The 24080-nt window shown below is 45.7% G+C and overlaps 1 protein-coding gene across 8 annotated transcripts in view; it reads right to left on the bottom strand.

Annotated features, from left to right (window-relative positions):
• Positions 1-24080, bottom strand: part of Kiaa2012 (KIAA2012 ortholog) — a 107382-nt gene that overhangs the window by 55576 nt on the left and 27726 nt on the right. For 3 of the 8 annotated variants that reach the window (XM_029477902.2, XM_085837652.1, XM_021162790.3), the window contains 5 exons: positions 23486-23628; positions 20866-21034; positions 18898-19116; positions 16032-16199; positions 12089-12199 (listed from right to left, as the gene is read on the bottom strand). In XM_029477902.2, the coding sequence (XP_029333762.1) occupies positions 12089-12199; positions 16032-16199; positions 18898-19116; positions 20866-21034; positions 23486-23628 (810 nt within the window). The remainder of the gene's footprint in view (positions 1-12088; positions 12200-16031; positions 16200-18897; positions 19117-20865; positions 21035-23485; positions 23629-24080) is intronic. The other 5 variants (XM_085837649.1, XM_085837653.1, XM_085837650.1 and 2 more) reach the window with 3 other exon arrangements.

Raw genomic sequence — 24080 nt, 5'->3', positions numbered from 1 at the left:
GCACAACCAAAGACCTCATACCACTTCAGCTCTACTTCCCGGCTGCTTGAAATCGCACGCAGCCTTTCTGTGATGAACATGTCTGCCACTATAGAGATAAACAGAAAACACTCTCTCCCTGGCTGCCCACCAGCAAGACTGAACAGATTTTTTCAAATGCTCCCATTAATCTAACCACTGGCTTTTAGCGAGAAGATAGCGTTCCTCTCTAGATAACCAGGCTATTCAGAGGTAACCCTGCCTAGACGGATTTTATTCTCAGCCCCTTCTGCCTTCTTCGAGTCATGATGTTTTTCACCAAACACTCAGGCATCGGAAGGTAGAGAGAGCATCTGATTTTAGCATGGAGCTTGGCACCTTTAGATTTCCTTCCATTTAAATCTGCGCTGACAATGTTTAATCCCCAAATCTCTGCTTTAAATAAAAATGGAATACAATTATATTTACTTCTACTGCTTCAGACTTATTTTCCAGAGTGGGGGAAACTGATGGGACCCATCTGGGAGCAGAATAGAAACCGAACTCCAAGGAACCGCCTTATCAGGACAGGTGGGCCACCTGGCTCCTTCTTCCTGAGTGCGTGTCTGGCCTTGGTAAACACTGGCCCTGCAGGCTCCCAAGTGGCCAAATGGTTACCAGGGTAGAAGCTGTTGGAGGTGCTGGCAGGAGCCTCTTGAAATCTGTTCAGGGCCTTTTTCCACACTCCATTTCTCAAGAGCACACCCTTTGATCACCAGACTGCTGTCATAGAATTTCCTTCCTATCCAGCAGGGTCATCGCCAGGCAGGTGATGTATCTGCTGTTACACAGACCTCAGAGTGCCTTTGCCTTCAACAGCTTTGTGCAGGGCCTTGCTGGCCCCAGAAGAAAACAGTAAGAAAAAGCCCCTGTGTCAGCCCTGGTACCTTCAAGGTTTTGTATTTTGGTCATAAATGGAAAATGCAAATTCCAGATTATTAAAAAAAAATTCTTCCCAGGGTAAACGTAACTATAAAAGGAAGGAGACGGCAGTGCAGCTGACCTTCCCTTAAAAATGTCTAAAAATATTTTATATGATGTGACTCAGGATGCTTATGACCTATGGGGTGGTGTAATAAATTTCAAGTCTGTTTGTTGAATGCAGGAGACCAAGACCCAAGATGCCTGTTGGTGGTGCCATTATCAGATTTTAGGATAAGATTTAAGGCTTTGTTTATGCTACACATTTTCCTTTTAAATCTTTCTGGCTGGGAAGGAGCTTGAGATAGGCATATTAAACAACTGTTAAGGACCTGAGAAGGCCTCAGGGCCAGAGACGTAGCCCCGGGAGGTGAGCTGAGGAGTCTGTCTAGAAACTATGAGTCAGTTAGAATTTAAATATGAACGTGCCTTGCAAATGTGAGAGCAGAGTTTTTCTTCCAATTTGGGATATCAGTCCTTTTATTTATGTACAGTTCTTAGGCTAGCTCAGCCTCATGGGTCTAGCTTTTGGTTTGGGGAATATACCCTTCTTTCACAAGTTCATGGTTCTTGTTTTTATGGAGAAGTCCAAAGGCTTATGGCAGTTTACCAAGCCTAACTGGAATCCAAGCTGTAATATGGAACTTAAATTTCAATTGTGTGGCAATAAATATCAATGACTTACCAAATCCTCTGTGATTCATAAAGTATGTTCTGGGATGCTGTCTTTAGTTGACCAGGTTGGCCCATTTCTCACTTTCCCTTCCTCTCCCTCCACATACCCTGCTATCCAGGCATGACAAGTTGCTCTTACGTCTCCCATTCTGCTATGCTCCCTAACACTCCCGAAGTCTCTTTTCCTCTGGAATCCATCCTTTTCCACTTGGCTAGCTCCTACACATATCCAAAGAAACCCTGCTATGGGTTTTTTCTTTCCTTCCAAAAGCAATAACCTCCATACATCATATTTATGCTCAGCGCAACTCACTCATCTGCTGCTGTGGTCACCTTTAAGGCATAGCTCTGTCTCTCAGTTGCATTGCAGTGCCTGGCATGGTATTTGTTGCTAGCAGATGGTCATGTGGTATTGACTGAATTAATGAATGAGCAATTTCTTTGTGCCTTGTAAAATAACCTTACTTACACCCTTTGTGGAACATGTTCCAATGTTGGTGCTTACGTTGATTTTCAAGTGAGAAACTGTGACGATATTAACAGTGGTGATATCCTCAGACAACGGGCAGTGTCTGGAAGGAGCGGAAAAGATGGAGATCAAGAGGACAAGGCACCCTTAAGGACAGAGTACCCTGGAGCAATCTCCTGCTCCAGTCACACACAGTCCCAAAGGGCAATGGAACAGAAAGGATAGTTATGGATACTGGCCAATGACAGTATAAAACTCTTAGTTACTGCAGCAAAAGAAAAGCTAAGGTTTAAACTTTATTGTAAGGGGATTCCCTTCTCTTAAAATCTGTGTGAGCCTTAAGATATAGTGTTAAGTTCTTCTCTCTCTGTGGGCCCCTCCCCTTGTGTCCATTGCTTTTGCTGGAGCAGCAGGTCCCAGGTTCCAGGAAGGACCATGCTGAGTGTTTCATTGTACCCATGGCTGCTCTATTTACTGCTAGGTGAGCATTCTCCCAAGCTAGCTGTACCTACATCCTGTTCCTGACTTTTTTTTTTTAAGATTTATTTATTTAATTTATGTATATGAGTACACACTGTAGCTGTACAGATGGTTGTGAGTCTTCATCTGCTTGTTGGGAATTGAATTTAGGACCTCTGCTCACTCTGGTCGGCCCGCTTGCCCAGTCCCTGCTTGCTCTGGCCCAAAGATTTATTTATTATTATAAATAAGTACACTGTAGCTGTCTTCAGACACACCAGAAGAGGGTGTAAGATATCATTACGGGTGATTGTAAGCCACCATGTGGTTGCTGGGATATGAACTCAGAACCTTTGGAAGAGCAGTCAGTGCTCTTACCTGCTCAGCCATCTCACCAGCCCCCACCACCCCCAGGACTTTTTTTTTTTAATATTATGCTTTTAAAAAATTGTCATCTAATATGTTCCTGACCTGTTTTATTATGCTTTTACTTTTTATTGCTGCTCAGTGTGTCCCTGACTTTTAAGGATACTTTCAAAGAGTAGAAACTGACCTTCCGGTGTATAAATTACCCACAAAGCCCATCAACTACACACTATTTTTAGAATCTTATCCATTTAATCTAAAAATTTTCGTTAAAACAAAGTGCTCAAAACCCAAAACTGTATGATAAGTCTCTAGCTGACTCTAACACCTGGTGCCTTACATTTTTTTTTGCAGTCAGTTCAGGGAGCATGCCCTAGTCTCAGGGTAGTGTTCTATCTCTCTGTCTCCTTAAAAACAAAGTGGGTAGTGGTGTGGGGCACCAGAAAAGTAAGGACTTTTTCTTATGGTCAGTGAGCAAATCACGGAGCCAAGCAAAGCTCTCCTGCTCTGAAAGCCAGAGGAGGAGCTGTGTGAGAGCAAGGGGAGCAATGAAAGAGAGGCCCCCGTGTGACATCTGTAACCACAACCATTGCGATTAGGGCCATCATCACCACCACCTTAATTCTCTTCATCATTTCAGGAGAGGGTTCCAATTTAAGAGCTGCTGTATCGGTCACTTCTCTGTAAATGTTGAACAAATGGACCCAGAAACTCCCCACCGAGGATGCTGGCCAAGAGGTAGCTTAGGTGGGGCCTCCCAGTCAGCTTCCTGCTTACAGAGCTTGCCATCACGAGAACATGGCTGTCTTTTCTCCCACTTGTCCAAGCCCTTGGAAAAGCAATCCTTCCCACTCCGCTGTGCCCCCAACATCCTGTTAATACAGCAGGTCCCTCACTCAGGATTTATTGCTGATTCCTCCAGATGAACAGCAAGGAAGACCACCCATGGTTTCCTCTTCACCAAAGACTATTTTTAGGAGAAGAGCCTCTGTGTAATCATCCCTTCACCCTGGTCTGAAACGGGCGGCCATGTGTGCTGGTGGAGGAAGAGATACGAAGGTTTGCATCTCTCTGTGTGGGAGAATGAAACAGAAAAGGTGTTTCAGAGGAGGCAGAATCGCCCTCAGTTCTCCAGTTAAGACATGAGCCACAGAGGGATTTCTAGACAGCTTCCTAATCTGTAGTTGTGCAAGCCGAACTATGCCCCAATGTAAGGGACAATGGACACCTTATTGTCATAGGAATTTTCTACTTAACTGGTATATTTGGGGGGGCTTTGTATTTCTGGTGGTCTAGGCATGACATAATATGTTCATGAGTTGAATAATACTGAGAAGTTGGGGTGACTTTTTAAAGGAAAAGCTGACTTTTCAGAGTTATTGGTCCCTTCCCCTTTATAATGGAGATTATAATGGACAGATTCACAGACTGAAAAACAATAAAGAATTTTAACTAAGAATATGAAAAACTTGAAAAAAAATCCATTTCTTTACCCTAAAATGGGGATAAATCTAAGGTTAATGGATGCCTAGATTGAAGCCTTGTAATGAGTTGGAGAGCTTTGAGACTGTGTGGATGCTTGTGGAGAGAAGGCTGGTCTAGGAGTCAAAAGCCATTGAGGAGAAGGCTGATTTTATATAAGGTTTTAAAAGCTGAGGCCCTGCAGGACTCACAGTGCTGAAACTGTGAGCAGAGTGTCTTTGATTAGCAAGAGCACTGGTCATGATGGTGGCCTTGTGAAGTGGGAGCTCTAGTGTAGGATGACACCCTAGGTCCTAGTCCCAGCCAAGGCCTCCACAAACAAAGCTGTTTGGGACCAGGGCAGACAAGAGGGAGTCTGGCCCCAGAGACAGACATTTTCACGGATTTTTCTTTTCTTTTTCCCTCCCAATCTGCTAGAGTCACCTAGGGTGAGAATTTGTAGCTGTCCTTGTTAGCCAAAGTGAAAATGAGTTTACACAACGATGTTTTTATGGCAGAAGAGGATAAGGCTGGCAGACCTGAGACTGAAGGGACAGAGGTGGGGGAAGAGGGAGGGAAGGAGATCGGGAGGGAAGAAGAAGGAGTAACAAGGGGGGAAAAATCACAGAGCAGCTTAGAAAATTTAAGCTTGAAACGTTATCTTCCAGGCAGGTTACCCACCCAAACTCATTTCCAAGTTCTTCCTCCTTTAAAACTCATTTTGCTTCATTAATCTATCAGTGACAATAAGTATACTAGAGTTTGCCAAAGAATGGGCAGCATGGATCTGCGCAGCTGCAGCGGCGCAGCCTCCCGTGCGTGTGTCTGGTGCAAGCGCACACAAGCGGTCGCAGGCACGCCCGGAACCCAGGCTGAGAAAGCAAACCTGGAGTCCACAGAGCCAACGGTGGAGGGAGGAAAAAGCCATAATTAGTGTTAATTGTTGACCCTCCAGTTCAAGAATAGATACTCTGGAGAATGGAAAATGAGAACAAACATTAATTATTGAGTAGGGACCTTGGAGACAGACACTCTGGATTAAAAGGAGAGAGAGAAATTGCATAATGAATGTTAATTTTCCCTCCTAGAATTGAGCGGTCCAGTGGTTGAACGGGGGAAAAGGGGGCTAGAACAGTCCTGAAAGAGAAACCTCCGTGGGAGTGGGGGTGGGAGGGTGCAGGCGGGCTACACACACACACACACACACACACACACACACACACACACACTAAGGCTCCTCACCCCACTCGCTCCCTTTGTCTCCTGGCTCCTAAGAAATCTGCTAGCTCTCAGGATGCTTTCTTATCACCACAGTTGACTGTTAGGAAGCCCAGACCTTTTTCTACAGTACATAACCCAGCCATACTGCATTTCCAGCAAGCACATGGCTGCTTGTTCTTAAAGTGTGTGTGTGTGTGTGGGGGGGGGGGGATGCGACTAAAAATAAGGAAGCCATGGGAACTGTGGTCCTGTGGGTGCTGCTGGGGTGGGGGTGGGGCACATGTGGGCTCTGGGCCTTAATTGTTGTTTTATCTTAATTACAATGTACCAGACATACAGCACCCCCACCCCTCATTGGTAACTTCTTAGCTGAAAGTAAAAACAGAAGAGGGTAATTGTAGCCACTTTTGTGGACACTACCAACAGGCTTGTCTCTGGTTGCTCGGGATTCCAGCAGCAGCTCTGAGGGGAGTCTCTGCCCATGGCCTTTTGTTTTTTTTTTTTTTTTTTTTTTTTTTTTTGGTTTTTCGAGACAGGGTTTCTCTGTATAGCCCTGGCTGTCCTGGAACTCACTTTGTAGACCAGACTGGCCTCGAACTCAGAAATCCGCCTGCCTCTGCCTCCCGAGTGCTGGGATTAAAGGCGTGCGCCACCACACCTGGCTGCCCATGGCCTTTTGTTCAGCTGCCCATTGGCTGCTGTCTGGATGAAGACTGGCTGGAGCCCTCTGCTTCTTCCCTGTGGTTTCCTCAGGAAAGCCGACACTCACATTGGGTCGTCCAATGGCCTGCCTTTTAGCCCCATCCCCATCCCCATCGGTGGACCAGGTTCTCAGGCCACCCATACTGGGCCACATGCTCTTTGCTTCCCTACCTCTCTTTGTCTCTGTTTGCGCAAGCTTCCCAGTACTCTGTTTCCTCAAGGCTACTGATGTCTCAAGGGGCCAGTCCCAATTAAGTATTTTCCTATATAAGAGTTGCTGTGATCAGCCTGGTGGTGGTGCACGCCTTTAATCTCAACACTCTGAGGCAGAGGCAGGCAGATCTCTGAGTCTAAGGCCAGCCTGGTCTACAGAGGGAATTCCAGGACAGCCATAGCTACACAGAGAAACCCTGTCTCGAAAAACAAAAACCAAAAAGACAAAACCAAAACAAAACCAAGAAAACAACAGAGTTGCCATTGTCACGGTGCCACCTCCTTATGACAATAAGACACTAAGACATCGCCTTTCAATATGTCGTCTCCAGGAACTTGTTGCCAACACAAGTCGCCCGAAACTCATATGTCTCTGCCTCACTTCCACCCTCCAAATCTCACAGGATCAAGGTTAACTGGCAAAACACAACATGCATTCAACTCCCTTGCTGCAAATGTTAACTGGGAAATGTAGTTTTTGGCCTTCTAGCTTCTACACTACAGGAATGTTGGAGGCTCAACAACCATACGCTGCCATGTTTTCCTTTATTCAGACTTTTGATCTGGGATCAGTAGAACTGATAACATCTGCCAACGTTCTTTGGTACGGGTCATTAGCAAACCCTGATTGGGCAAGAGGAACAATGAATTATTACCACATGGGTCTCCTTCTTGCCTTCCTCTCCTCAGAGGTGGATGCTCTGTGGATTGTGTGATTCAGAACTGAGGTTTTAAGATGGGAAGCAAGAAGAGTCAGACCCTAGAGAATGCTGTGACCAAGTTTCAGGTTAGAGAGCAGAGCCAGCCCACTGAGGGAGCCCCTTGGGGACCCAGCTAACGTAGAAAGAGACACTGCGGGGAGGCACCCTAGAAACCATAGGCTCAGCATTTTCCAAAGAATGTTTCAAAAAATGATTTTGATCCATATGACACTTTGCTAAAAACCCAAAAGTCATTCAGTGATCACATGCTTCTACAACAGGAACTCTTAACACTAGTCTATTTGTTCCCAAATACATTTGACCAAATTGGCCCTGGAAGCCCTCCCCTCTTGTGGGCTTTCTATACCCTTGCCAGGCTCTGGTGTCCCATGGGATTCGTTCTGGAGGACTGGATATCAAACTAGCTTTCCCTTTGCTATGAAGAGGTTGAGGCTTGAAGAGTGAAATTGTTTGTCCATGATTGTCAAAGCCACAGGTGGTAAGAGCTGGTCGTAAAACTCAAGATTGTGGGCCTTTAGTTCAGGGCCCTTTGTCTTTCCTCACACAGTTACTTACTGAAAGACATTCCTTACATTTCTAGGCATCATCTTTATGAAAACAGATGCTAAGAGATAAGCTACCAAAAAAAAAAAAAAAAAAAACACACTCTGAGACACAGCCACCAACATGGAAAGGACCCCCCCTCCCCCAGCTCAACCCAGGTTCAACAGAGGAAATGAATCTGTTAGTACAACACAAATTATCCTCACACTAGTGAATTGAAGCAATAAAACTTTCTTATCTCTCACAAAATTGGGGTGGGAAGCTGGGAGTGACATGGATCTCAGATTCTGTTAAGAGCCGTTACTGTCAGGGAGAAGTTTGTAATCTAAAGGCCTAGCTGGGTGCTGGTTTTTGGGAGGGTGAGGCAGAAGGACCTTGTGAGTTCCAAACCAGCAGAATGACAGTGAGACCAAATCAAAGGAACAACAAAAACCCCTCCTGCCTGGCGGTGGCGCACACTTTTAGTCCCAGCAGGTGGAGGCAGAGGCAGGCGGATCTCTGAGTTCGAGGCCAGTCTGGCCTACAGAATGAGTTCCAGGACAGCCAGGGCTACACAGAGAAATCCTGTCTTCAAAATCCAAAGCAACCAACAAACCAAACCAAAAAAATCCTTCTGCAAGATGTACTACGGATGCTGAAATTTGATCTCTGTTGTGCCAAAGAGCTAAAAACTGGTGAGACCTTCAGAGGGCCTGTTTGGGCTTTGCCTTCAGAGAGTAATTGGGAGTACTGCTCCCCGAGGGTGGGCTAAGTTTTAAGGGGATGAGGGTATTCTACTGTCCTGGGACTGCAGCAGTTCTCTCGTAGGAGTGGGTTCTTAGAACGCAGGTTACTAGCTTGCATCCCATGGTACTTTGCCTTTGTTTTAACGTCACTTCTCCACAGCACATGCTGCTGCTGCTGCTGCTGATTCTGCTGCTGCTGCTGCTGGGATTCCTCAGTCTCTAGAACCATGATCCAAAATAGGTCTCTACTCTTTACAAATCACTCATTATCACATCTTCTGTTATGGCAACAGACAGTGGGCTAAGAAAGACCTTGTTTTATACATCTCACTTCTGTCCACATCAGTGTTGATTAGACATCAGCCACCATGTCCTTCTGAGGCAAGATATATCAAGCAATTTGTGCACATGTATTAAAACCCCCACTTCAGAAAGTGTTGCCGGGGTAAGGATGCTAATTAAATGACAAACTAAAACAGCAACAGTAAAACAGACAAAGGAGCAACGGAGAAAGACTTTGGGTTAAAGTCCGCTTAGGACAAGGTAAATGGTAATTAAGAACTCTGAAAGAGAATGGAAATTCAAATCTATATGGAACCTGACGTCCCAACCTCAATGCTTGGCACAGACATCTTTGAATATCTTTCAGCGCGAAGCTTGTGACTAGAAGAGCTCCTGAGAGGAAATGTGTACTGCTGGCACTGGGATGGCAATAGTTGAGGATTTGTATCAGGAATAAGCGATTCAGAGAGCGGAGCCAATGTTTGACTTGGGCCTTCCCAAGCCAACTTTTCCCTTCGTAAGCCTTTGAATTCTGGGAGTGTTGCAATAGCCTGACATGAGCGAGAGGCTCAGATCCCAGCTCCAGTCTTCACAACCTTCCCCTCCTCTTCTTCTAAAGGTTATATTCATCTTTCTCTGCTGCTTGAAAGCAAACTATCATGATCTAATTGCCTAAGAATTTATTTCCAAATAGTTGTTGACAGAGCCTTAAAGTTTCAGAAAGATCAGACAGATCATATTCCCTCTTTTACTTGAGTTTTTTTTTTTTTAATACTAAAAAAATCCCCCTAGCTATGCTCCCCAAAGAACTCTGCTGTGTGGCACCCGGGGTATCCAGTCAATCAACACGTATTTCTTGGACATATGATAAAGAGAAGGGGCTCCCTAGAATTCATATATTAGGGAGCCAAACTGAAAACAGATGCAGATAGATCCAAAATCACCAAGGTGGGGCTGAAAGAGAGGAAAGGGGTGAGATTACATCTAGGCAGCTGTCCAGAAGGAGGTAAAGTTATTCAGCAAAACGTCCTAGAAAAGATGAACTTAGAGCTTGTCTAAATATGTGGGGGATGACTCGGAAAAAGGCCTGGAGAGAAAAGACTGGAAGCTGAATGTTTGGGCCAGACTGGGGGGCAGGGATCACTGGAGCTGGAATGTATGGGAGATGATTCTGGAAGGGGGTAGAAATGGCAGCCATGCACACTGAGGCTGGGATGTAGCTCGGGGGTGAGCTGCTTGCCTAGTAATGTGGGAGGCCTGGGTTCCATTCCTAGTACCAAAATTAATATAAGTACGTAAAATAAAATTTAAAGATGGGTCTGAGAGTCTGTTGTGGCAGAACAAGTCCTTTGCAAAGGGGAAAGGGGCTTTGAATATACTCCCTGTCAGATCAAACCAAAGATCAAAAGATGAAAACCCCCAACTCCACAAATGATTTTCAAAACAACACAACAACAAAAATACCCTTCAGGTGTTCTGAACTGATGGCTGAACAGTAAAAGTACTAGCTGCTCTTCCAGAGGACCTGGGCTCGAACTTGCCACCTTCTCATTGCTCACAAGTCTCTGAAGTAACAGAGGATATGATGCCCTCTTTTGTCCTCTTTGGACACTGCATGCTCATGGTGTATAGATATGAATGCAGGCAAAACACACCCATACACATAAAATATAAATGAGTACAATTTCAAAAAATGTGCTTCAATCAATGGGGCCTGTTAGAAAGGTGGACCTGGTGTTTTGGATCATTGTGGGAAGATGTAAGTAAGATTTCCCTCACTTTCTAAGGCACCATTGAATCATTGAATCACGACTGAAGATCAAGCAACTGTTCTGAAGGAAAGCAGGAGAGAGATTGCCTCGCTGACTCCTTCAGCACAGTGAATGCTTTTGACTTTGAGAAGCAAGTGGGATTGCATGTGCCATCCTTGGGACTGGGAGAAGATGCGGGCAACTTTCCATTGATTTAGCTTAAGTTTTATTTCTCTCTCTCTCTCTCCAAAATTTGGAGGGTGGGGGGTTTGCTGGGACCTTGTGTGTGCCAGGGATTCTACCCGAGTCCATTCCAGCCTCTGAACTCTTTTTCTATGTGTTGGAACTGTGATGGGTGCTGGAGACCAGTGTCTGGGGCATTATATATATACAACAGACTTAACACTTAAATATTCCTGTTTCTGCATCGTCCAAAGAGAAACTACCTCTTCAGGAACAGCACGGACAAATGTGTGGCAGGTGACCGTCCCATTTGCTTCCCTGCTGGCCCACCAGCTGTACCACAGAGTCCTTCCAACTGTCTCACTACTGCTCCAACAGATTCAGACCCAAGATACTTGAAAAATCCATCTTCTGGTATAACCCAAATGGTGAGGGAAGCTCTTGGATGTTGGATTCAGAAGCAAATGTATCTATCCCATTCCCCAAAAATCCCTATAGTGGGTAGAACTTACATCGATAGATGCAGGCTGTAAAATTCAGTCAAGGGATGTCTCCCTCCCTCTCCCTCCCCCTCTTTCTCTCCCTCTCACACCCCCTCTGTATTTCTTGTCAGTTTGGGTGAGGAAACATGGACACAGGAAACATCATTAGTCCACACAGAGGACAAGCCAGGACTATGGAAATCTGGCCCTGAATCCAGGCCCTCCTCATTAAGCCAATTGTGACATAACCAATTCGTGCAGCTTTTAATCTTCCCCATCAAGGGGCTTGCTGGCTGCACAGCTCGTGCGAGCCCATCCTGATGGGTTCTGGGTGGTTGATACTCATCACCCTCTGACTTCAGTTCTTTTTTTCCTTTGTAAAATGGCTACTGTCCAGAGCCAGCAGCTCTTTTCCAAAAACATTCCCGTGCCAGAAGGGATTTTGGAAACTGCCTTGCCATCTGTCTATCAGGAGCCAGGTGACTCATAGCAGTGAACCAACTCACATAACAAGGATGCCTGATTGGATTGCCAATTAGCCACCTCCACCTCAGGAGCGTGGTTGGAAAGAAGAGAAAAGGCAGTGTTTGGTTTGGGCAAATACCAAAAGGGCTTTATCATCCTGATCAAGGCACCGGCCTGGCACCCTAGATCTCTTCCAAGCTATTCCTCTGCAACTCCTGTCTCCAGATGTTGCGGCAAGAGGGAACTTGTTCCTCGAACATAGGGTTATTGTGTCTGGACCACAGAGGAACCTCTGTGTCAGAGAGCGGGAAAACCTGGCTGTTTCATGTCTGGTTTTAATGATGTCTCTGCTGCTTCTGGGAACCTTTGGTAACTGAAGGTAAAGCCTCCCCCTCTGAAAAGGAGGCTGACCCAGATTGTGTCACCTTACCTTGTCCCAGTGGAAGCACCTCTGTTCCCATGAGCCTCGGGAGCGTCAGGCAGACGTTTTCACCATCTGGGCTCAGCAAGAAGTGTTTCAATGTCAGATCTCTGGAGTCTTCTTGAAAATAAGCACAGGCATGGATGGCGTTAGCCCCAGTGCAGGTGAGGGAGGCAGAGAGAGCCTGGCTGCGTTCCTCTAAGCCCAGATGGGCACTGAGATGCACATTCTGGTGTGCTCCGTGTTTGCCAGAGTTTAGAAGGCTCTATGGTCCATGCCTTGTCCTCTGGGGGTCAGGATGAGATAGAGAAAGGGAGCCTTTCATGATCATACACCATACCCATGCAGGGTCTGGAGAAGGTGGCAGCTCTGGGCATTTAGAGGGTGGGGCTAAGCCAGTGGGGGTCCATCTCCAGTTAAGTGCAACCTAGTCCCCGGGTTCAGGAGTTGGCGACTCCTGCCTTAGTTTTTTTTCTCTGGGTCGACGCTTTTGTGAGGTATTCCATGTGTACGATCACAGTCTAGGACCAAATGCTGGGGCTGCACAGGAACTCCCAGGCTGCACAAGGAAGTTGTCTGTCCCTTGGTTACTTGCAAAAAACTCAAGGTGTTTACGTAAACTCACTATGAAAGAAAAACAGGTTTTCCTTCTCTGCTGTCTGTCTCAGGACATAACACGCCTGTGGCCAGCTGTGTGGAGGAGGTTCTCCTCTTGCCAAGACACACCAGTGGCCGACCACAGTGGGGCTTCCTGTGCCTCTTTGAGATGCTGACATTGCTAGCTGGAGTCCTCAGGTTAGAGGCTCAGATCCACAGGGCTGTCCCCATGGCAGCTGTGGACTGCAAGTCCCCACTTGTGGCCTGTGCTTCTGACCCACCAGTTACAAAGTGGGCTCCCGAGAGTCCTTCCTTGAGTCTGATACTTTCTCAGGACTTTCACAGAACTCGCTCATAGACCCTTAGGTTTACTAATGTGTTATAAGGAACACAGCCCAGCAGCCAGGTGACGAGACAGATGTACAGGATGGGCACTGGGACCCACAGAGCCCTCTCTGAGCACACTTGACATCATTAGCATAAACTCCATCAATATTAAAGAGGCTCCCCGGGAGTAAGAAGAGATACTTCTATCTGGAAATTCCATGGGAAAGCATGGGTGTTTTATCCAGTGGTAGATGGGAGAGTCTGATCTTGAGTATGCTCAGTGAAGGAGGGCCAATCATCCTGAGTGTGCTCAGCTTAAGGTCATTGAACCAAACCCTCCAGAGATACAAGTTGTGGGGCAGATGTTGAGATGGCTCAGCAGGTAAAAGCACCTACCACGAAGACTGGCAACTTGATTAGGCCCCAGATCCAAACAGTGGAAGAAAAACAGTGATGCCCCAAGCTGTCTAACCAGCCACTCAAGGGCTCACAGGGCATGTGCACACACCACACCACACACACACATGCACACACCACACACACACACACACACATGCACACACACACCACACACACACATGCACACACCACACACACACACACACACAAAACGACAAATATTAAAAGCAAATTTTATCTTCCTGAAAGTTAATAGTGGAGATAGACTGTGAACCTATGGTTCCTATGGTTTGGCTGAGGGAGGTTTTTAAATGTCAAAATACCTGACTAGTTGAATAAGAACTTAATTTTTCTCAGTGGATATGTGCTATTTAGATTAGGCAAATCTAATGCCTTTAAGTTCTCAGAGATAGTGAGTATCAGCACTTTGTACTCTGTACAAGACTTTGACTTGCATGTTGTCGGATGTGCCTCTCCTCAGAGGGATGATGCTTGGAAATGATCTGCTCTGTGTGTAAGTTATCAACTTTGATCATTTTACTCTTCTCCCCTCAGCGGGTTTGGAAGGGATTGTTCACTGTGTCTGCCATGGAAGGCACTGTCCAGCTGTGCATAGTGACTGTCACTGCCAAGGTTAAGTCTGAAGCAGGCAACTCCTCATCAGTTTAAGTCAACTTGGTAGCTCATATTACACTACTCTTCCACGTCCTGTTCAAGGCAAGGGGGCAGTGGTGAGGCAGGCCTCCAGCTGGGGTGGATGCTGAGGGGCACAGACTCACTTACAAACAAATTTACATAAAGGTACTTACACATGTGCATATATGTGCATACTCTCAAGAGACTAACACACACAGCCTAGTACACATAGGCATGCAAGCTTACATACCTGTCACATACAAACAATGGGCCATGTGCAAGGGAAACATGCACTCTGTCACTGGCTTGAATTCATCTTACACATGTACTAAGACATGCTTAGACACGCACAGGTATGTATTATGCACACAGTACTACCGTGTCCTTGCTCGAACAGATAAGCATACGTATACCACTACAACTTTGAGATCCATGAGCATACATACACTCTCTCGCATGCACACACACACACACACACACACCAGTAATACACTCGAGACTTCCTGTCTCAGTCCACGCTGAGCCATTCCAGTCTAATCAAATTCTCCCTTTATGAGATGACCCAAGACTGTGTGTGTATGGGTGCCAGGACTTGTCCAGGGCTACTGACCTCCAGGATGGCCCTTGTTGAAGAAAGGGCACTAGTCAAACTTGGGTCCTTTGTATCATGCGTAGGGGGATGAAGCTGAGAGAAAAAGCTCCAAGGCATCGGGACAGAAAGAGAGAGTTGGGAAGGAAGGGATTTGATTCTGACTACTGAGCTCTAAACAGAGAAGCTGCAAACATGGAACGGAATTATTGACTTAAATATTTAATTTATGCTTACAAGAATTCAGCCACACATGCTTTGGGGACAGAATGAGAGATGGAAGTGGAGAGAGACGGGGCAAGGGGAGAGTGATTGATTTAAATAGCGGCAGTCTGTTTCCAAGTAGCATGAAAGGAAAGGAGTCTAACTGCTGTCTCCTGAGGCTCTCTGCTCCCCTGTTCTCTCAGTATGAGCTGTGCTGTGAACAGAGATGCCTCTTGCTTTGCATAACCTGTCTCTTCCTCACTTGCTAGTTCATGTGGTGCTCCCCAGAGGAGGAAGTGGCTCAGGGCTCTGAGGGAGGAGGAACTGTGAATGGGTTGCATTTTAAAATTATATTAAGATTTATTATTTATTATTTTTATTCTATGTGTATGAGTGTTTGTGTGTATGAATGTATGCATTTGCATTATGTACATGCCCAGTGGCCAGGGAGGCCAGAAGAGGGCGTCAGATTCCCTGGAACTGGAGTTAACAGGTGCTTGTGAGCCAACTTGTGCTGAGAACAGAACAGGAGTCCTCGGGAAAGAACGAATGCTTTTAACTGCTGAGCCAGCTCCCCAGTCCCCAGCTGCACTTGTGACAATTCCTGTCCATTTCCAGCATGGCATCTTTCTTGAGATTCTCAGCAACTTTTGCTTTCTGAACTGCCTACATTTCAAAGTCCTTGTGTCAGCTGCTAGTGCATGGAGCTCCCACCTTGCCTGCCTGTGTCTAAGTGGGGTTCAGTTACAGAGGGCGTGGCTTGCCCTGCCTCATCTTCCAATAGGAAGCATCTTTTTCTGCCTGTGAACAGAGGCTTCAGTTCTGCCTCAGACTGGAGTATGGCTTCCCTCGGCTAACTTTATCTACTGCAAGGTCTACTGGTTCCTGTGCCCAGGGAGGGTTCGGGCTTGGAGCAGTGTTAAGTACATCTACTGAAACCAGTGATGTGCACCTTAGGAGTTCAGGCAATCAAGTTATCACCACGGCTGCTGGAAGGAGGAAGCAGATGTTGGTGTGTATCAGTGCAGCAAACCTTCAGGGGATGGCTGACCATTGATTATTGATTTCACTAATATAGTTGGAAAATACCATTTCCCCCTTTCAGCAAGGAGCTAGCTCATGGCTGCCCGGCCATCCTGGACACAGAAAAGCTAATAGGATAGACAGTGGGGCAGAGTTCATGCACTCCAGAATGATTACCTGGTCCTGCTGGCGGTGCCCTCTCATTTGGGCAACCTGTGGGACTACTGAAGCCCGATGTCCTGGTTCTGTCCATGTCTCTCTGGATCTCCAAACTTTTCTTTCCTTTCATCGAGGGTAGGAGACCCAGGGGTTGATTCACACTCTGGGCCAGGATATCACCATCTTCTAAAGCAAAATGGGAAAAACCATGAGTGGAAAACCTTTGAATCAGGAAGATCAGAGTGTTATCTTTTCTGGCTTGGTTGATGCCTGCTGGTGTTTGGCATGATGGTTCAATTTGTTTTTAGCTTTGTTCTTTTTTCCTGGTACTTTTTCCTCTTCCTGAGGCAGAGTCTCTCTACATAGTCTTGGTTGTCCTGGAATTCATAGAGATCCACCTACCTGCCTCAGCTTCCTGAGTGCTTGACTTAAAGGTGTGAGCCACCACACCTGACAGAAATATTCACACACTGTGGGGAAATCTGGCATCCCTCACCTCTGGCCTAGCACAGGTTAGCATCACCTCCTATGGAACACGCCGACACTAAGGTCATAAGAAACTGGCCTGGAACCTGATGTACTCACGAGCAACTGTCATTCCAGCACTCGGGAGACAACCAGGAGGATCAGAAGTTCAAGGTCACCCTTAGCTATGCAGTGACTTTGGAGCCAGCTTGGGCTATATTTCTACATGAGATTCTGTCTGTCTGTCTGTCTGTCTGTCTGTCTGTCTGTCTGTCTGTCTCTCCCTCTCTCTCCTCCTCTCTCTCTCTCCTGCTCCCCCCCTCTCTATATATATACCAAATCAAACCTAAACTAAACTACACTAAACAGCAACAATAACTTGAACAACAAAACATGCCTAGAGAACTCTTAAGGGTTAAACGACCTTGAAGAGAGGTGACAACTAAATGTAATGCATGGGCCTGAATTGAATTTTGATTTTGGGGGCGGGTGGGGGGGGAAGTAAAAAAAAGACAGAGAACGTAACGAGAAAACTTTGAATAAGGATTTTATAGTGGAAAAAACTTATCTGCACTAATGTTAAACTTATTGAATGTGATAACTGTATTGTGGCTGAGACGAGACTATTATGCTGATAGAATGTCTAATATCTGCAACTTACCCCCACATAGTGCTACAGTGAAATAAAATGCGTATATGTAGCTTTGTGAAGATATAAAAGCCGGCTTCACTTCCGGGCTAATAAAGGGGAAGTGTTCTAGGGCTGAACAGGCAAATGCCCATGTGCAGCCATTGTGGCCACGGGACAGACCACTCCCCAGCTCTCAATACCCCACCAGCTCTGTGGGGGACATAGTGTATGAAAAAACTCCTCTCTTCCCCCTCGCCTTTCTATTTGCTGAGGTGGCTTCACTTTCTGGGGATGCCTTGAGCTCAGGACCCTCCTTGGGCTCCCTTTCTTATGAGCTTGGGTCATACACTGAACTAACCCACCCTGACTCTTCTGAGACTTCTTAGGCCAGCTTCTACCTGGCATAGCAGCCAAAGATGGGCTAGCTCTTGACTCTCAGCTCCCGGGGAGCAGGGGGCGGGGGGAAATATAGTAGGTCAGAAGGAGCAGAGGGCAGCACAGGATGAGTGAGCTATGCTGAAGGGGAACTCCACCTTGCTGTCTTTATCTCTGTGGCTCTGGCTCTGAACTGGAAAGTGAAGGAGGGTGGTCCTTGCCTGTACTAGATCTGAAGAAGCTGCAGAGCAGGTGATTGACATTCACGTAAGAGGCCGACTAAACAAGCCCGGATCCTGATAATACCTTTCCAGAGCATCCTGCCCTAGGTTCTTCGTTGTATCTATTCTCAAGGGCACTGGGTAAAGGGCAAGACACGGAGCTGAGCACTGGAAGGTCAGCCGCTTGAAGCGGTGGCCTCACCGAAGTTACTTAGCTCTTGACCTGTCCATCTTCTGGTCTGTGAAATGAAGGCAGGGTTGTTGTGGGAGGAACCTGAGAGAAGCCATGTTTAAAAAAATGAGAGCAGAGCCTGGCAGAGAGGGAAAGGCAGTACAAGACGGCGTGCATCCCTCTGCGTCCTTCTGTGTGCCTGGTGATCACCAGCTACTCATGAACCTGTCATCACAGGTTTCTGAGAATGGAGAGCTTTCCATATATGACTCATAATGTCCGATCTATTTTCTGCATTAAAATGTACACTTTAACATACCCAATGTGCATAACTTCTTTATTATTTTTTTAAATCTTGTTTTTATTTATTTTTTTTGACACAAGGTCTCTGTGTAGCCCTACCTGTCCTGGAACTTGCTATGTAGTCTGGGCTCTTTCTCCCTCTGCCTCCCGAGCATCCGGGCTAAAGATGTGTACACTACAACATCTGGCCCTATGTGCATGACTTCTAAAAACTACATATTTTGAGAAATGTGAAGACTTTTACTCATTAGTACAAACTTTTAAACGAATAAGCACATATTTACAAAAGATTAGAAGTGAAATTTCATTGCTTAAAAACAGGATTAGTAAAAAAAAAAAAAAAGAAGAAAAAAAGCCGGGCGTGGTGGCGCACGCCTTTAATCCCAGCACTCGGGAGGCAGAGGCAGGTGGATTTCTGAGTTCGAGGCCAGCCTGGTCTACAAAGTGAGTTCCAGGACAGCCAGGGCTATACAGAGAAACCCTGTCTCGAAAAACCAAAAAAAAAAAAAAAAAAAACAGGATTAGTAACAGGGCATGCAGCAAGTTTTTAGTCAAGGTTGTGCCAGTTTAAGTCTGTAAGTAGAAAATATTATGAAGGAATGATCCAGTGGGTAAGTCTTTGGGAGCTAGACACCATTAGCTTCATTGGAAGCGTGTGGGTTAAGGCAGCTGCTGCCTGAATAACAGACACCTTCAGGAGGCTGGGGATGGACTAACCTCCCTGGCGTCCTTCCTCTCCGCTGAGGACCTTTCTGTGCCTTGCCTTGTAGGATGCTGGAGGGAGAGAGGAGCTACCTTGAGGTGAGGGTGTATCCTGGCTGCTGTCCACTGGGAGATGCACCGTTATCCCCCTTGGCCTTTCTAAGTACAGATGCTTCATGGGAGGCCACCATAAAGGTGTGGCTTCTTCTGGTTCTGACTCAGGATGCTGAGCACCTAGGAGGCAAAGAGAAAGCTAAGCTGGTTTCGCCAGGCGCCCCGTCTTTGTGGAGACCTATCTCTTCCTGGTTTGCACAATGGAGTTTGGGTACATCTGCGTACGTTCTCTGACTCCAGGGGCAGTCATATGACTGAGCCTGGATTATAAAAGGACTTCATTATTTTAGCCATAGTGATTGGTTCCAAGGCAGGAACATGGCCCAAGCCTGACAGTCCCTCCCTCTCTCCCTTCCCCTCTCTTCTTCCCCCTTTCTTTCTCCCCTTGGGGGATGCTGAGCATGATGATATATCCTTGCAAGAATTCCAAACAGCTTTGGAACAAAATGACCACCTGTATAATTTTAGAAGTCAAAACTCTGTAAGAAACCAAAGGTAGGGCTGGAGAGATGGCTCAGCGGTTAAGAGCACTGACTGCTCTTCCAGAGGTTCAGAGTTCAAATCCCAGCAATCACATGGTGACTCACAACCATCTGTAATGAGATCTGATTCCCTCTTCTGTTGTATCTGAAGATAGCTACAGTGTACTTACATATAATAAATGATTATTTTTTTTAAAAAGAAAGAAACCAGAGGTAGTTTCTGTTGACATTTTTTAGAAAGGTACGACTCCCTTAGAATGGGAGTTATCTTTTGTCCCAGACTGAGTAGTGAAGTCCCAGGAGCCAAGAATGCATGTCACACAAGGGCACAGCCAGCAAAACAACTTAGGAATCCTTTTCCTGATAAAGATGCAGAGATCATCTTTTAGATAATAAAATAATTTTAAAAATCAAAAAGATTCTTTTGGGCAAATTTTCTTTTGCTTTTTATAAACTGAAGGTCCAAATAGCAAATAATTGTACCTTGGCTGCCAGGGAACTCAGTTAAATAAATCCAGTGTTTACCTAAAGCACTCACTTCAAGTTGTCTGATATCAATTTCTCTGATATTTTAATCAAAGTTTTAACCCTGGCCTAGTCTCATGCCATCTTGACACAAGCCAGAGTATTTGAAAGGAGGGAACCTTAGCTGTAGGGCACTTTTTAAATTAGTGATTGCTAATTGCTGGAAGGGCCCAGCCCATTGTAGGAGGTGCTATCCCTGGGCCTGTGGTCCTTGGTTCTATAAGAAAGCAGACTGAGCAAGCCAGTAAGCAGCATCCTTCTCCGGCCTCTGTGTCAGTTCCTGCCTCCAGGCTTCTGCCCTGTTTGAGTTTCTGCCTTGGCTTCCCTCAGTGGAATATGACTGTGTATATAAACCATACAAACCCTTCCTCCCCAAGTTGCTTTTAGTTGTGGTGTTTTGTTACAAGCAAAACTAACCCTAACTAGGACAATTTTTCTTTTCAATCCCATTCTTAGTTGCTCTTTAATATTATATATATATATTATATGTTATAAAATATATATGATATATATATATATATATATATATATATATATACTCAAGCTGAACATTCTTACACCTTTAGACTATCTATGGTACACTGGACTTACATATAATCTGTCTTCTTTTCCAAATTTAGTAACATGAACTGAGTAATGAAGGGCTTGGCAGATAGTTATAAAATTGATTGGATATGAGATCAGAAGAGACCTGCATATTTTGCTGCCTTTCCTTTGTTTGGAAAAGATGGTCTTTTTCTGGGGATGACCCCAGGAAGCTCAGCCGCCACTTTGGGATGGGTTGAACTGGCAGGGACCCCCACCTCCCAGCTCTTTCTGACTTGACCGAGTTTCTCAGATGCACTGTCAGCAGGGGACCCACCTCTTCTGCTGGCCTTTTCTTTTGGGGGTTGTGGGGCATGAAAATGAATCTCCATGGGGATAACGAAGAGCTCCTTTGGGGGTTCACTGCCTTTAAATCGGTTCCTCTGGGGTTTCAGGACTCCAGGGGGTTCTTCTGAAACAGGAGGTAATTTCAGAGTCCTCGGTGCCTGGAGAAAGTTTAAACACAAAACCAACATGGCAGATATCCAAACTCTGCTGCCAGTGGAGGGCAAACGATACTACGGTGTCTTACTGCATTTTGTGTACAAACAGCTGCTAAGGAGAAGTGAAGGTGATCAGCTGGGAGCCATGCTGATTGTTGGGTGTTTGTGGTGTGTGTTGTTAGATAAACGCTTTACTACTGAGTTGTCTCTGACACAGACTTTCCCTATATAATCCACACTGGCCTTGGACTCACAGCTCTCCCGCCTTTGCCTCATGAATGTTGAGATTATAGGCGTGCCCCACCACACTTGTAATCTAAGATATTTGTTTGAAAATAGACTTTCTTCTTATTAGCATTTAATATGCAGTTTCATTCCCGACCCCAAGCAGAAAATCTGAGCTTCTGATCACTTTAGTCAGATGAACACAACCAAAATAAATCTCTAAGTGCCAGCTTCAACATCTCATTTGGCTTGGTTTTTATTTCTTACACACACACACACACACACACACACACACACACATGTATGATGTTATATGTATGCGTGTTGGGGGGTAATACTTGGATCCTCCAGTTCCCAGTCATTCAGACACTACAAAAGACTTTGCTTTTTGTTTGCAGCATTTGGCCTATGAACTTAGTGCTCTGAGATGTGTAGGTGCTGGCTTCCAGAGAGTTTGATTTCGGAGGAAGAAAATAAAAAAGATTCTCTTTCCCCCCTCAGTTCTTAAAAGGAAAAAATAAAAGAAAGAAAGAAAAAAAAATCAGAACCACACAGAAGCATCCAACACGTTTGGGGTTGATCAAAGAAGGAAATTTTATCCAATTCATGCAAAGTAACATTTATAATTTTAGCCAAAATGATTAGCCAAACATACGCACATAGGATATCTGTTTCTGGAGACCCTCCCAGTGCAGGTGTTGCCTGCCAACAGCCTTGCTTTGAATATTGACCTTGTAGGGTCTGTTTTACAAGGGTTGCATTGAGAAAGCTGTGCAGGAACTCAGACTGCCTGCGTGAGGGATGGCTGACAAGCCTAGCCTTAATTTCTTTATTCTAATTAGAAATTGACACAGGGTTTTAACACAGTGGAAAATATCGCTTTCCTATGTTAATGAATTCATGGGATTCAAAGGCACCCTTTCCTCTGAGTCTGGCACAGGTCTGGACTGGCTGGTTCTGAGCACTCAGCCTCTCCACAGGCCTGCATGGATGCTGAGGGGATGCTGGAGGTCAGGTCTGTTCTTTATTCCTGGCCCAAAGGAACAGGAGAAGACAGCTCAGACTCAGGACCACCCAGAGAGTGCCGAATGAATGAGAACAGCATCCATTACTGGCACCAGGAGTTCCTGGATTGCCTGTGGTCCTTCAGAGCCACTTAAGACGGTGTGAATCCTCATTCAGTGCTTTCCAACTGGACTCTAAGGAAGTCCTAGAAGTATATCACCTCTTGTCCCTCTGCCAGCTCTGTGAGGTTCACATCATTATCTGCTTCCAGACAGGTTCTCCGTGGCTTAGAAGATGTGAGTGGCCTGCCCATATTCACACAGTGGCTGTGGGGCAGATCATTTGGGAGTTTCTACATGACTTATCCATCACTGTTGCTTCCTAAACACCAAAGTCCTACACAGGATTATGAGGCAGGGTCAGGCCAGAGATGGCCAGAGTCATCTTAAGAAAGAAGTGTTCATGACTTCTAAAATTTTTATTACATGTATTTGTTTACTTATTTATTTATATGTGAGTGGGCGTTTGTCACTGTGTGCCTGTGGACATCAGAGGTCAATTGTGGGAGTTTGTACTGTAATTCTGTCCCATGAGTCCAAGAACTGAGTCAGGTCACTGGGCTTGGTGGTGGGAGCCTTAACAGGCCGCACCATCTTGCTGGTGTTCTTGACTCCTGAAAGGAGTCTGCAGGCTCGCCAAACTGCTCTCCCTACATCTGCGAGGTGACAGAGCCTGGACTGAACAAGCAATTCTGGACTTGGTTTCCCCACCATTTTTAATTGGTGGTGAGCCAGTTGCTCACAAGCTCAAATTCTGCCCTTACTTGTTTGGAGAGACTCCCTGGACCCTAACAGAACAAAGAGTTCTGCTGCTCTAAGGAATGACTGCGGGTCACTGAAACTCCGTGATTTCCCACAGTAAATTACTACAACACCTTCATCCTAACTCCACCCTGTAAGCTCAGAGACAGCCCTCTGAGGGATTTTATTTCTAGATGGGATTAAACACACACACACACACACACACAGACACATATAGACACACACAAATGCACACATGCATATACACAGATATACACAGACACAACTACCATTCACAGACACACTCATAGACACCACACATACAGAGATACCACACATACAGAGACATGCATATGCATACTGATGCACACTCGCACGCACACGAGCGCGCACGCACACACACACTCCCCCTCCCTTCCCTTACCTTTTTTTTCTTTGTTTCCCCAAGGGTATTTTGTTCTGAGCCAAAGGCAGATGCTAAAGGAGGGAAAAGGCGTCTTTCAACAGGAGGCTCCTGTGACAAGCAGCCGCCTCTGGCCTTGTGGGGTTTCATGTTCCTTTGTTTGTCTAGAGAAACAGGTAGGAATGAAAACTCGTCAGCTGTAGGGAAGGAGTGAGCTGCTGAGTTTTAACTCTTGTTATTTTTTTCTTTTCTTAGAAATTGGTTTTTATTATTCGTGCATGTGTGTGTATGTGTGTATGCGTGAGTGTGTGTGCTTGTTACATTCCTGCAGAGGCCAGAGGGTATCAGATCCCTTGGATTTAGTTACAGGTAGTTGAGGTGGTTGTGAGCCGTCCAACATGGGTGCTGGGAACTGAACTGGGGTCCTCTGGAAGAGCAGTCAGCACTTTTAACCACCGAGCTGTCTCTCTTGCCCTCTATTTTATTTTTGAGCAGGATTTCACACTGTAGCCCAGCTAGTCTGAAACTCAGAATGTAATACAGGGTGATCTTAAACTGGTGCATAGACTGAGTGCTTGGAATCCAAGTATATACCACCACACCAAGTGCCTTCCCT

This window comes from Mus caroli, unplaced genomic scaffold (genome assembly GCF_978045245.1).
Source record: "Mus caroli unplaced genomic scaffold, Mus_caroli_1 scaffold_1, whole genome shotgun sequence".
Lineage (NCBI taxonomy): Eukaryota > Metazoa > Chordata > Mammalia > Rodentia > Muridae > Mus > Mus caroli.
Note: the sequence above shows the minus strand (reverse complement) of the source record. Positions and strands in the feature narration are given on the sequence as shown.